At 40.4% G+C, this 14,547-nt stretch overlaps 1 protein-coding gene across 1 annotated transcript; it reads right to left on the bottom strand.

Annotated features, from left to right (window-relative positions):
• Positions 1 to 3,342: 3,342 nt before the first annotated feature.
• On the bottom strand, positions 3,343 to 13,966 carry pdcl3 (phosducin-like 3). The gene is made up of 6 exons (XM_007885337.1): positions 13,857 to 13,966; positions 10,217 to 10,343; positions 9,383 to 9,473; positions 8,436 to 8,579; positions 6,800 to 7,008; positions 3,343 to 4,213 (listed from the first exon to the last, which is right to left on the bottom strand). Exons 1-6 carry the CDS (start codon positions 13,860 to 13,862, stop codon positions 4,071 to 4,073), a joined length of 720 nt encoding a protein of 239 aa, XP_007883528.1. The 5' UTR covers positions 13,863 to 13,966; the 3' UTR covers positions 3,343 to 4,070.
• Between the last annotated feature and the right edge of the window lie 581 nt (positions 13,967 to 14,547).

Here is a 14,547-nt window from a genome sequence, read left to right as displayed (position 1 = left end):
GTAATTGAGCTTTATAAAATGTCTTGCTTTCTGTTAAAGAATACTGCTAGTACCACATATTGAAAATAAGGCCACTGATAGGCAGGCAAAAGGAAGCAAAATGGGTCTCTCTGATTTATCCAATTCCACTGTTTTTCTGAAATTGTTTTAATTGGGTTTTATATATTATTGGAAAAAATAATTTATGCTTAGCTTATGTCTTTGTCACAAAGTATTACAATGATTTTTTAAAAACAAACAAGAGTGTATACAGTATGTGTCTCACTTTAAACTCTTGCAATTAAACTACTTCAGCTAGATAACAGCAATTACACCAGTTGAAGATTGTGACCAAGAACATCAAAGAGTGATGAGTCTGGTGAAGATGGATTATATGGTACAAAAGTTTAAAGTGCTGAATTTGGTGATCACATTTAGCACTTCAAAATCATTGATTAAATACCTCAGCTGTTAACATCAGACACATCCAGTAAAATAAAGACGGTATAAATTCAGGAGGTAATATTGCAACCACAGTCAGGTGATTTGTTGCTTAAAGGTAAATTCTCTGTTGCAAGACTGTGGAAAATTAAACCATAATGAATAGGAATACAGTACAATGTAAAAGAAAAGCTGTTGACAGTTATCAGGTTCCTTCTGTTGTCATTTTCGTTACACACATAAATTCACTGGATTTAAATGACTAATCTTCTTCAGAATCACTGTTTCTCCTTGGTGGAGCACCACTTCTGATGGAGGACATCAGTTTATCTTCAATCTGTTTTCGTGGGTTCTCCTCTAGCTCTGATTTGATTGCACCGCATTCTGACAGTTTCCATTCCATTTCTTCAATGAAAGTCGAAGGAATGTAAAAGAATACAGGAGAAAATTAGAAATGGTCCAATATCTCTATCATTCAAACATTTTTAAGCAAACTAGTAATGGTGGGTGTCATTTAAATTTCCTCTAATTCCAGTAGCTCAGTTAATTGAAGGCCCTGGGTTTGAATTTAAGAGGATTCAGCCTTTCATTGTTTTGAGGTAGATAAAATAAGAACCAAATATAAACTATAATATACATGTTTGGGGCATATACAGTGACCAACTATTGACTATCCTTCTGGGAAGGGGGAAGAGAGGCAAGTGAGGTCTCATTGGCAGGATTTGGAGGAGCAGACCAACAAATTGCATTTATATAGTGCCCTTCACAAGAGGTAGCATCTTGGAACCAGTTACTTGGGGCAGGGATTCTTCCCACTTACTTCTTGTAACCCAGCAAGCCAAATCTCTAATTGTAGGAGGGGGGGGGTGGGGGGGGGGGGGGGGGGGGGTGGGTCCTAGCTGGATAAGTAGCAGGAAGCTTTCCAGACAATGCTCTTAATGGCAAGCTATACACTTTTAGCTGGTTAGACTCCAGCAGTACCTCAACGCGTAATCTGAGGGCCCCAAGACCTGGTTGTTAAGAACCTGTATCTAATACTCTCCAGAATTAGGTAAGCAGGATATATCTCTCCAGGGAGAGAATGCACACTCCATTTCCATGTGTTGATAGGATCCATGTTACTCTGTTTGATTTGGATACTCTAAAGCATGGTGATGGGTTTCCACACGTGTCAGGCACCCACAGTATTGGAATGTCTCTGAAAGCCAAAGCCATAAAAGGGTGGTGTGGGCTTAACTGGACAAGTATTGTGTGGATACCAATTTTACATCTTAAAATTCCCCGATTTTATCTGTTACTGAATGTAGTTGATTCAAAACTAGTGGCATTCAATATAAAATAGTCACAAATAGATCAAATAGAGAAGTTAGAAGAAATTTCTTCACACAGAGAGTAGTGGAAATGTGGAACATGCTTCCACAAGGAGTTGTGGAGGCAAATAGTATTGATGTATTTAAGCGAAAGCTAGATAGGTACATGAGGGAGAAAGGAATAGAAGTTTATGCTTGAAGGCTTAGTTGAGGAAGGGCAGAAGGAGGCTCATGTGGAGCATAAACACCGGCATCGACCAGTTGGGCCGAATGGCCTGTTTCTGTACATTCTAATGTATTCTATATAAGAACATAAGGATTAGGAGCAAGAGTAGGCCATTCGGCCCCTCGAGTCTGCCCCCCCATTCAAAAAGATCATGGCTGATCTTCTGACCTAACTCTAATTGCCTGCCCTGTCCCCATATCCCCTAATCCCTCTATTTTTAAAAAATCTATCAGTCTCAGCTTTGAAGATGTTCAAGGACTGAGCATCTATAGCCTTCTGGGATAGTGAATTCCATAAATTCACTACCCTCTGAGTGAAGAAATGTTTCCTCAACTCTGTTCTAAAAGGCTGACCCTTAATTTTAAGACTGTGACCCCTGGTTATAGATTCTCCTACCAGGGGAAACAGTCTCTCAGTGTCTACTTTATGACTGTCCCCACTTCCCACAATTTATATAGTGCCCCCAGGAGAGGGGGCTATTCTTCAACACCATGAACAAGGTGGAATTAACTACTGAATAAAGGCTGGCACTCAGTCAAATTATCAATGCAAATTTTTTATTACTTCACTCCAAATGGTGGAGAATCTTGCTTCTTTTTACATTATACTGTTTGGAAATATTAATGCATTCCTTATGCTAATGTTGAATTATGTTATGGGGAACAGTGATATATCTGCTTTATATAGCGCCCTCCAAGCCAAGCAGCATCCCAGAGTGCTTAACAATGGCGGAGCCCGATGCCGAGCTAGGGGGAGGGGGAAGGTGACCATAGGCACAGTTGAAGAGAAAGAGAAAGCTCTTCAGGTGCAATCCGAAAATGGGGAAAGAGGGGGCAAGGCGAAGGGTTGAGGGAGGGAGTTCCATAGCTTCGGGGCGTAGTGGCTGAAGGCACACACAACTCTCATTCAGAATGTGGCATTAGTCCAGTCAAGTGCTTTTCTCCTCAAATGACCGAAGTACTCGAAAAAACACTCTATTTTGGTGAAAACAGATAAAAGTCACTCGGGAAGTTTATACTAGTCTTTGTTTGGGAACTAAATCCTTTAGCTACAGAGAAATGGCAACCTTTTTGTTGCCATTTCCTCCTCCGCCCCAAACTTATTCTTATCTGTGCTGAAGATTGGGGTATGGGGTCTTTCAGTAACTCATCTGAGCAGCTGGTTTTCAGGAGTGACCCCAGACAGTAATAGTGAGTTTGCTATTTGGAAGCTGATTTTGCTCTCATCCAATGTGCATTTTCCAATAGGGAAAACCGAATAACAATCAAGAGAAAGAACCCCAGTATAACTTTTCCCTTCCCAATTTAGGCCAATTGTAGTACTTCTATTGCTATCTCCGTTGAGAAATTGTATTACAAATAAATGATGCTTGATAACAAAAGAAAATAGTAGCAAATTCAATGGCTTTATTAGTGAATAGAAACAAGATTTTGTAATTGAGCTTTATAAAATGTCTTGCTTTCTGTTAAAGAATACTGCTAGTACCACATATTGAAAATAAGGCCACTGATAGGCAGGCAAAAGGAAGCAAAATGGGTCTCTCTGATTTATCCAATTCCACTGTTTTTCTGAAATTGTTTTAATTGGGTTTTATATATTATTGGAAAAAATAATTTATGCTTAGCTTATGTCTTTGTCACAAAGTATTACAATGATTTTTTAAAAACAAACAAGAGTGTATACAGTATGTGTCTCACTTTAAACTCTTGCAATTAAACTACTTCAGCTAGATAACAGCAATTACACCAGTTGAAGATTGTGACCAAGAACATCAAAGAGTGATGAGTCTGGTGAAGATGGATTATATGGTACAAAAGTTTAAAGTGCTGAATTTGGTGATCACATTTAGCACTTCAAAATCATTGATTAAATACCTCAGCTGTTAACATCAGACACATCCAGTAAAATAAAGACGGTATAAATTCAGGAGGTAATATTGCAACCACAGTCAGGTGATTTGTTGCTTAAAGGTAAATTCTCTGTTGCAAGACTGTGGAAAATTAAACCATAATGAATAGGAATACAGTACAATGTAAAAGAAAAGCTGTTGACAGTTATCAGGTTCCTTCTGTTGTCATTTTCGTTACACACATAAATTCACTGGATTTAAATGACTAATCTTCTTCAGAATCACTGTTTCTCCTTGGTGGAGCACCACTTCTGATGGAGGACATCAGTTTATCTTCAATCTGTTTTCGTGGGTTCTCCTCTAGCTCTGATTTGATTGCACCGCATTCTGACAGTTTCCATTCCATTTCTTCAATGAAAGTCGAAGGAATGTAAAAGAATACAGGAGAAAATTAGAAATGGTCCAATATCTCTATCATTCAAACATTTTTAAGCAAACTAGTAATGGTGGGTGTCATTTAAATTTCCTCTAATTCCAGTAGCTCAGTTAATTGAAGGCCCTGGGTTTGAATTTAAGAGGATTCAGCCTTTCATTGTTTTGAGGTAGATAAAATAAGAACCAAATATAAACTATAATATACATGTTTGGGGCATATACAGTGACCAACTATTGACTATCCTTCTTGGGAAGGGGGAAGAGAGGCAAGTGAGGTCTCATTGGCAGGATTTGGAGGAGCAGACCAACAAATTGCATTTATATAGTGCCCTTCACAAGAGGTAGCATCTTGGAACCAGTTACTTGGGGCAGGGATTCTTCCCACTTACTTCTTGTAACCCAGCAAGCCAAATCTCTAATTGTAGGAGGGGGGGGGGGGGGGGGGGGGGGGGGTGGGTCCTAGCTGGATAAGTAGCAGGAAGCTTTCCAGACAATGCTCTTAATGGCAAGCTATACACTTTTAGCTGGTTAGACTCCAGCAGTACCTCAACGCGTAATCTGAGGGCCCCAAGACCTGGTTGTTAAGAACCTGTATCTAATACTCTCCAGAATTAGGTAAGCAGGATATATCTCTCCAGGGAGAGAATGCACACTCCATTTCCATGTGTTGATAGGATCCATGTTACTCTGTTTGATTTGGATACTCTAAAGCATGGTGATGGGTTTCCACACGTGTCAGGCACCCACAGTATTGGAATGTCTCTGAAAGCCAAAGCCATAAAAGGGTGGTGTGGGCTTAACTGGACAAGTATTGTGTGGATACCAATTTTACATCTTAAAATTCCCCGATTTTATCTGTTACTGAATGTAGTTGATTCAAAACTAGTGGCATTCAATATAAAATAGTCACAAATAGATCAAATAGAGAAGTTAGAAGAAATTTCTTCACACAGAGAGTAGTGGAAATGTGGAACATGCTTCCACAAGGAGTTGTGGAGGCAAATAGTATTGATGTATTTAAGCGAAAGCTAGATAGGTACATGAGGGAGAAAGGAATAGAAGTTTATGCTTGAAGGCTTAGTTGAGGAAGGGCAGAAGGAGGCTCATGTGGAGCATAAACACCGGCATCGACCAGTTGGGCCGAATGGCCTGTTTCTGTACATTCTAATGTATTCTATATAAGAACATAAGGATTAGGAGCAAGAGTAGGCCATTCGGCCCCTCGAGTCTGCCCCCCCATTCAAAAAGATCATGGCTGATCTTCTGACCTAACTCTAATTGCCTGCCCTGTCCCCATATCCCCTAATCCCTCTATTTTTAAAAAATCTATCAGTCTCAGCTTTGAAGATGTTCAAGGACTGAGCATCTACAGCCTTCTGGGATAGTGAATTCCATAAATTCACTACCCTCTGAGTGAAGAAATGTTTCCTCAACTCTGTTCTAAAAGGCTGACCCTTAATTTTAAGACTGTGACCCCTGGTTATAGATTCTCCTACCAGGGGAAACAGTCTCTCAGTGTCTACTTTATGACTGTCCCCACTTCCCACAATTTATATAGTGCCCCCAGGAGAGGGGGCTATTCTTCAACACCATGAACAAGGTGGAATTAACTACTGAATAAAGGCTGGCACTCAGTCAAATTATCAATGCAAATTTTTTATTACTTCACTCCAAATGGTGGAGAATCTTGCTTCTTTTTACATTATACTGTTTGGAAATATTAATGCATTCCTTATGCTAATGTTGAATTATGTTATGGGGAACAGTGATATATCTGCTTGTGGGCCAAACCTGAACGTGTGAAATGCAGTCTCACTGTGTCTCCTTCAGATTTGCATCATTTCTCTGCAATGGAATTGTAAGCTATCGGTCTACATTCTATTACAGAAATGTCAGTTCCACTGCCTGCAATGCAGTCACTAATTTAACAGGCAATTCAGCAGGAAAACAAGGCAATTAATAAATCTCATACAATGTAAAGAAGTCACAGGCAACTGCAAAATCCATATTGTGGATTATTGTAGACAAATTAAACTGGCCTTACATTGCAGACCATTTGAAAGATGACTCTCAGTCTTGACGCTAACGGTGACTGGAATCTGTCCTATCTCCACACAGATGAAGCAGAATCTAAAATCTGTTGAGCTGCTATTTGCAACTTTTCTCTTGTAACGAACTACTCTTATTCCACATGTCCCTGGAAAAAATCGCATGAAAGCCTTGCACCCAGCAGTAGATAACGTCGTGGCTAGAATCACATTCTATTGAATTGGTACCGTCTCACTTATATTCTGCATCCTGCACTACATTCCAAACCTGTACTTAATGTTACATAGATAGTATTTACTTGCTATAGACCATCCGAACTAAAATTACAGGCATCCAGTACGTTGTTATCAATGTATAAGGAGGATCTCAAAGGCATGTGGTAATTCTAAATAAGCATTATTTACTAATGTTGCATTCTGATTTGAACAGGGTGAAAGATTTCAATTTAAGTTTCAAAGACAATTCAGTTAAGTTTCAGTTGTGTATAAAATAATTTCCTCGATCACTCACCATCCTTTGTTAAATTCATGCCTCCAAATACTAAGGGGCCGATGTACTGTGCCTTGATGTCACCGTTCCGATACACAAAGACTGTTGGGAGGTTCCTGTCAGGATAGTTGGCTATGCATGTTGTCGATATAGCTTTAATAAATTTAGTTGCTGGAAACTTCCTGGCAAGATGACTCAGGTGCTGGTTTATCAATGTGCACAAAGGTATCCTATTTACATGCAAAGTTTAAACAGAAAAAAAAACATGGTTAAGAAAATAGTAATTGCATATTACCAACATGTTATATTAAAATATTAAGAGTTAAAAATCTCAAAAGTTTTATACAAAATGTTTTACTAATCCACAAAGGCAATCTTCCCTGATTCCTTCTATTTCGCTTACATTCTACCTTTAATATTTAGGTTTATGCGCCATTTCATTAAATTCTACTCCTTGAATTATTTTCTAATCCATTTTAATGTATTCTTTTTGTCCCTGCAACAGCATATAGATTATCCATATACTCTATGAAAGCTGTTTTAAATAATAATAAGTATCCTTGCATGTTTTATAGTGCCTTTCATGTCAGGGGTATGTCTCAAAGTGCATGAAAGGATTTATTGTAAAGTCTAGTGACTGTATATTTTAATCGACGAACATGGCATCCACTTTGCACACCTAGAAGTGAGTGACCAATTTTTAACATGGGGGATTATGGGGCTAGGACACTGGGAGAAATTCCTTTCTCAAATAGTTTCAAATAGTGCACCTGAATAGGCAGATGGGACCTCAGTTTAACATCTCATCTCAAAGATAGCACCTCCAACAGTGCAGCCCACTCCCATCCCCCCACCCACCCACGTTACTGCATTGACATGTCAGCCAAGAATATGAAAGAATATGAGCCCAAAGTCCCAATGTGGAGCTTGAAACCACAACCTTCTGATTCGCAGGCAAAAATGTTATCAACTGAGCCAGGATGAAATAGATTTACGACTTAAAAGGGAACTAAATGTTTGCTTCAAGAGGACAGCTCTCAGATTTTGCAATGTGCCACCAAAAATCCTAATTTCGCTTGATTATAATTCACTAAGTGCTTGATATCCCCAGCAGCTTCCTTTGATCATTATAAATGATTTTCTTGTGCCACCCAGTAAGGTGGAGCTGGAAGAAACTTTTGTTAAGCACAGAATATTGTTAATCATAAAATGTTTAGTTTCATTTTATGTAACACTTAATTATTCTGCAAAACAAAAATGAGTATGAGTTTAATTTATTCCCAGTTGATCACGCAACTTCTGAATTAATTTTTCATGAAACATGTTTGCAAATTCAGAGTTATATAATAATAATAATAATAATAATCCTTGCATTTGATATAGCGCTTTTCACGTCAGGAGGACGTCCCAAAGCGCTTCTCAGAATATACTGTAAAGTGAATTGACTGTATATTTGTAGGCGAACGCGGCAGCCAATTGCGCACAGCAATGTCCCACAAACAGTCGTAGATTGAAAATGACCAATTTATTATTGTTTTTTGGAGGGATTATTATTAGGCGTGTGGAGCAAGGAAACTTGCCCAAGGTTTCGCCCTGTGCCTGGAGTTGTTGACATTAGAAAGTTAACATGACTATTTTCAACAGAAAACTAACTTACCCTTGCTTGTACAAGTGCAGTATTACCCAGAGTTCCTCGCCAGCTTTCGTTACTTCCTGCACATAGTCTTGCCCAGAGATCTCCAAAATTTCCCCAAAAGCGTTCTTCAACTGTTTTGCCTTCCATTCAGCTAGCCTTTGCTGTCTGAATAACATGTAAAGTAGTTAACAAATATTATTTATGGGCACAAAATATTACAAGTTGTAACATTCCAGTAAATTGTAAAAGTAATATTTAAATCGAGGGACCATTAATCCCGTTTTTTTGCAACATGTGAATTTCTGTGTGAAATATAAATCTATCATATTGCCCTGTCTATCTCACACAACATTATTGTGATAAAAATGGACCCATATTATCCAATGAAATATAATTATAATAATAATCCTTGCATTTGATATTGCGCCTTATCAGATCTTCTAGACATCTCAAAGCACTTTACAGAATATACTATAAAGTGAAATATATGTTTTGTGGGTGAAATGCGGCAGCCAATTGCGCACAGCAGTGTCCCACAAACAGTTGTGTAATAAGTGACCTAATTTTTTTTAAAAAAATTAATTTTGTAAGGAATTATTACCACCGGAAAAGCAATCCGCCAATCAACTAACAACCAGGTTCCTACTTACTCCTGGGTAAACGAGACATGTGGACTAAGGAAACTTGCCCAACATTTCACTCTGCCCAGTGATCTAACCCAGGTCCTCTCGCCTGTGAGGCGAGGGCTCTAACCACTAAGCTACAGGACTCCACAATTGTCTTTAGTTTTAAAGAAAGTCAGTCAAAATACTAACTATCAGAATTAAACATCACATTTCAAGGTATTTCCCTGGTGTCCACCATGGCTTGGCACAATACTAACTTAATGTCTTCAATTGGATTGGACCTGATCCATTTCATTAATCCATAACATCCCTACAAGCGTTTATCATCTTCAAGCTGCTAACCTGTACATCTCAATGGCTCTTTCGTCTTCCTCTGAGAATTCATCCTCATTCTCTTCCAGATCTTCCAGAGTCATGTCTTCATAAGTTTTAACTGACAGAAAAAAAATGGAAGTACTCAGGTGGTCAAGCTGCAAATTACATTATCAATATCACAACAATAATTTACATTTATGTAACCCCTTTCACTTCAGGAGGATAACTCAAAGCAATTCATACTGCTCTGGGAGGCCGAACTTGTGACACTTCACAGAATTGATGGTGAAGTGACTGAATTTACACGAAGACAGCAGCCCATTTACACACAGTAATATCCCACAAACAGCCATGGAATTTTATATTGGTCATTGCTGGCCAGGACACTGAGAGAAACTCCCTACTCTTTTTGAATAGGTTCATGGGATCTTTGTTACCCACTTAAACAGATCTCAGTTTAATGTCTCATCCGAAGGACGGCATCTCCAACAATGCAATAAATGCATAGCTTTGTACTGGAATGTCAGCCTGAACTATGTGAACTTTAGAAAATATACCTTGTATGTATCTAGGTTTTAGAAATTCACAGCACAGAAAGAGGCCATTTGACCCATCAAGTCAACCCGACAAGCCCATCTGACAGCAGCAAAGTGGGAATACAGAGAAATACCTGTACTTTCATGAAGGTGCTATTCAAGGAGCTGCTGGGCAGAGAACTTTACTGCCTGGTTCGAATGAAGAATATCTCAGCACAAAAAACTTAATGGGTGTCTCACCCAAACTAGGACCAGACACAACTTTCACTGTTTCAGTGATAAATGACCGTGCTTTGAAATGTTAGCTTTACCACTGATCACTTACCAACAGAACCCTGGTGCTGAATCAGCTCCTCCTCTATGGCCTCAGCTTCTTCATTTTGCTTCTCTTTAGGAGGAAGGATACCTTTTTTCCGCAGAATATCATTCCACTCGGTGTCTGCATTTGGATCCTAATAAAGAAAGTAGTCATGATATTCCAGTATGGAACAGCCTCCCTAGGGTATGGAACAGGTTTCCATATCGATTCTTTCAAGAATAAATTAGATATATTTCTGTTAGAAAATGATATCTCAGGATAAAATATATAGTTTGGGCCACGACATGTCATGTGACTGCCAGGATAGTGGAGGGTGATCTGAAAAGACCTTGGTCTTCTTTCATCTAGAAAATTCTTATGTTCGTATTTCCAGTTTTGGATAGGTGGTATAATCTAGAGTGTGAGAATACAGATTTAATTCTTCGCTCTCCTAGAACCATAGGAATTTGCAGTACAGAAGGAGGTCATTGGCCCATTGTGTATGTGCTGGCTCTATTAAGAGCAATGATTCCAGTCCAATTTACTTGCTTTGTTTTTTTACAGGGTAATAGATGATCGAACACAAGAAAACTGGCTAATTTTCCCTCCCTTTTACCAATGTTTACCGCCAGAAGGAAACAGTAATGTATAGCTGGTAATTTTGTCAACTTCAGATCCAGAAAAACAGACTTGAGAGTGGGATCTCAAGTTGCCTTGATATTATGGAGATTGAACTCAATGTTGTAAAGTCAAGCAATAGGCCCAGCAGACTTCCAATCCTACTTGTACATCTTTATGTATATACACATATGCAGAAAGTCATTAGATGCCGGTAGTGTCTGCAGCTCCAAAGGCTGTGTGAAATCGGGGCTCTCCAGCTTTCAGACTTCCAGAACTCTCAACTCCAACAATGTAAAAGGGATATAATTCAGACATTGAGGCCAACTATAGCATTTGTGCTGCCACCTCAGCTGAGATTAATTTACTCAGCACAGACCATGAATCAAACCTGGAGCATTGCAGATCTCTACTTGATTGCAGTTCACTCAATTGAGCCACAGGAATTTTTTTTAAAAATGAAATAATAAGTCAATGCAAAGATTCCACTTATAGGGAATACTGACTTACAATTATAATTTTCTTTATTGTCATGGTTTCACGTACTAAGCAAGAGTTGCTTAGGGGCCCCAGCAGCTTGTTGATGTTTTCCCTTGGTAGAGGAAAAATTACTTTGATGATATATCTGATTTTTACTTACAGGATGTGTAGAATGCAACTTTATAAATTATAGGCGGGATGATGAAATAAATAGGGGGGAGGTCCCTTATTCACATTTTACATAGAATAGGATTTTCACAGCATGTTGATACTGTATAAACCATGTGATGATACAATACATTACAAAATTACACTTGTATAGCGCCTTTCACGCCAGAGCAGGCCGGGCGGAGGACGTGGGGCAAGCCGGAGTGCAGGGAGCGGACAGGTTGATAAGGGGTTAGCAGGTCACAGAGGTAGGAAGTGACAAGGCTGTGGAGGGCCTTGAAGGTGAGGACCAGAATTTTGAACTCTATCCGCTGAGGGTTGGGGAGCCAGTGGAGCCGGACAAGTGTGGGGGTGATGGGGTCACACAGCCTGGAGCGGGAGAGAACCCGTATGAAGATAATAACAGTATTTCATTATCAGGAGTTTACTGTATACTGTTGCTTTTAATTGCCTTTATCTTAAACACCCATTTAATTTATATGTTTTTTTACATTCAACTATATTTTATTATTAGTTATTTAATTTCTGTTTATTCTTCTGGTCTGAAATGCTGTACTCTGTCCAGCGCCTTGGACGTCCTCCCGACGTGAAAGGCGCTAAACAAATGTAATCTTCTTCTTGTTGTTGGATTTGAAATTGTGACCAGTTATTATCGTCAATGTCTGAATAGAAAGAGTTTTCATATAAAAAGTTAATTCTTTTAAACAATGCCTAAACATGAATCTGCTAATTAGACTCAAAGATAATACCAGACAAACGATGTAAAGTTTTGCTTGACCTTTTCTATGTCCTAAGTAGATAGTTATTGTTATAATCTAGTTACACCTTCAAGCCTTGTTTTTTCAATGACACTGAAGTTATTTGAATTGATGTTATAAAATGGAGCCAGTTAATGGTAATTAGTAAGCACATTGTACTGAGAAGGTCATGGAATACTGAATTAATGCCTGGTTTGTATATGCAAAATTGACAAATAAAACAGTAAACATCAGGGTTGAGCAACACACAATCAGAACGTGAATTGTGCTAATACATGGCAACTAACATAATCTTTAGGTGGTAATTGGACACTTAAAAGTTAAATCCCAACCCTATATTACGTTGGGTATAGTGGGCATAACTAATTGAATCCTTGAAATTAGAGAAAGGAGGTTTGACTGGAATTTACACAATCAGAGACCATCCCCTCCAAACCGGAGCTGGACAGCGACTGTATCCAGCACTCGGGCTAACCAAGGAACATCAAACACTCGGGCTAACCAAGGAACACCAAACACTCGGGCTAACCAAGGAACACCAAACACTCGGGCTAACCAAGGAACACCAAACACTCGGGCTAACCAAGGAACACCAAACACTCGGGCTAACCAAGGAACACCAAACACTCGGGCTAACCAAGGAACACCAAACACTCGGGCTAACCAAGGAACATCAAAGAGACCAACAAATAATAATCCTGGCAACTGATATAGCGCCTCATGTCGTCGAGGCGCCTCAAAGCGCTTCACAGAACATGCTGTCAAGTGGATTGACTGTATATTTTGTGGGTGAAACGCGGCAGCCAATGGCCCACAGCAGCGTCCCCACAAACAGCCGTGGACTGAGCGATCAATGTATTATTATTACATTATTACACTGTAGCTCAGTGGTTAGAGCACTCGCTTTGCAAGTGAGAGACCTGAGTTCAATTCCAGGCAGAGGGCGAAACCTTGGGCAAGTTTCCTTACTCCACACGGAGCCTAATAATAATCCCTCCAAAACCAAAAACAATAATAAATTGGTCATTTTCAATCTACGACTGTTTGTGGGACATTGCTGTGCGCAATTGGCTGCCGCGTTCGCCCACAAATATACAGTCAATTCGCTTTACAGTGTGTTCTGTGAAGCGCTTTGGGACGTCCTCCCGACGTGAGAAGCGCTATATCAAATGCAAGGATTATTATTATTATTATTATTATCAGAATATTTTCGAAGGGATTATTACTCCCAGTAAAAGCGATTAACCAATCGACCAACAACCAGGAAGGATCCCTGCCTTCACTGCTCGCTAAGCAGCGGCGTGTGGAGTGAGGACACCTGAGCGACGTTTCGGCCGCGTCCGGGAATAGCACCGCGTCCTCTCGGGCGTGTGAGGCGAGTGCTGTGAACCGCTGAGCTACAGAGCTCTCCATTGCCCTCCCGCCTCTGCCTCATTTTAATGGTCAAAAAAGGAGATGTGGGATGTGGGCTCAGGCCGCCCCGGGGCCTCCCCGCTCAGCCGGGACCTGACCCCAGGCCCAGGGACAACACGACCCCAACTACTGGCCGAACAGCTAATAAACATCAGCCCTGTTGTCTGCCGCTGAGGTGAGGTCTGACCCTGAGGCCACACACAGACACACACACGGTCACAGTTACTGACCTGCATCTCGCGCTGCGATCCCTCGCCTCGCCGACCCGACCCGACTGTGTGGGCGCGCGGGTGCCCGCGAGCGTACGTACGTGCGTGCGTCAGGGCTGTGCCTGTGCTGTGCTCTCGGGAGGGAGGGAGGGAGCGCGCGCGCGCACGCGGCGGAGTGTTGGGTGTTTTCCTGTGTGGCACTGGTTTCCAGTCTCCAGTGTTGTTTCCCTTATAAGGAGTGGCAGCGAGAACATGGCCAAAAAGAGGAGACGGTGACCTGACTCACTGCCGCTCCCATCACTGCCTCCACTCAGCGCAGCTCAGCAACTGGTCCCTCAGTGACATGTGCTGACTCACTTGATCCCTGTTTGTTGGATGTTGCTGTGTGCAAATTGCTGCTTTGGCCTCCAAAATACAACCACTCCACTTTGCAGAGAAATGATGTGAAGCTCTTTTGAGATGCTAACGCGCTATATTAAACACCAGCATTATTATACCCAATGTGATTTTGCTGACAGTCTTTGATTTCCGATCCTGCAGAACGGAGCTTCAAACCAGCTCTTGAAACAGACTTCAGGCTATAATGAGCGATACTATCTTGAGTTGATTTCTTGGAAGTGTTTTGAATTCGAGTTGAGTTCAGTTGCCAGCAGGCTTGTATCTGAATCAAAAGGTGAGACGTTCAGTCTACTGTTTAGGTGTTGTTAGAAAT

The sequence above is a fragment of the Callorhinchus milii genome, unplaced genomic scaffold, assembly GCF_018977255.1.
Source record: "Callorhinchus milii isolate IMCB2004 unplaced genomic scaffold, IMCB_Cmil_1.0 Scaffold4, whole genome shotgun sequence".
Classification (NCBI taxonomy): Eukaryota; Metazoa; Chordata; class Chondrichthyes; order Chimaeriformes; family Callorhinchidae; genus Callorhinchus; species Callorhinchus milii.
This window is presented reverse-complemented; position numbering and strand designations above follow the sequence as displayed.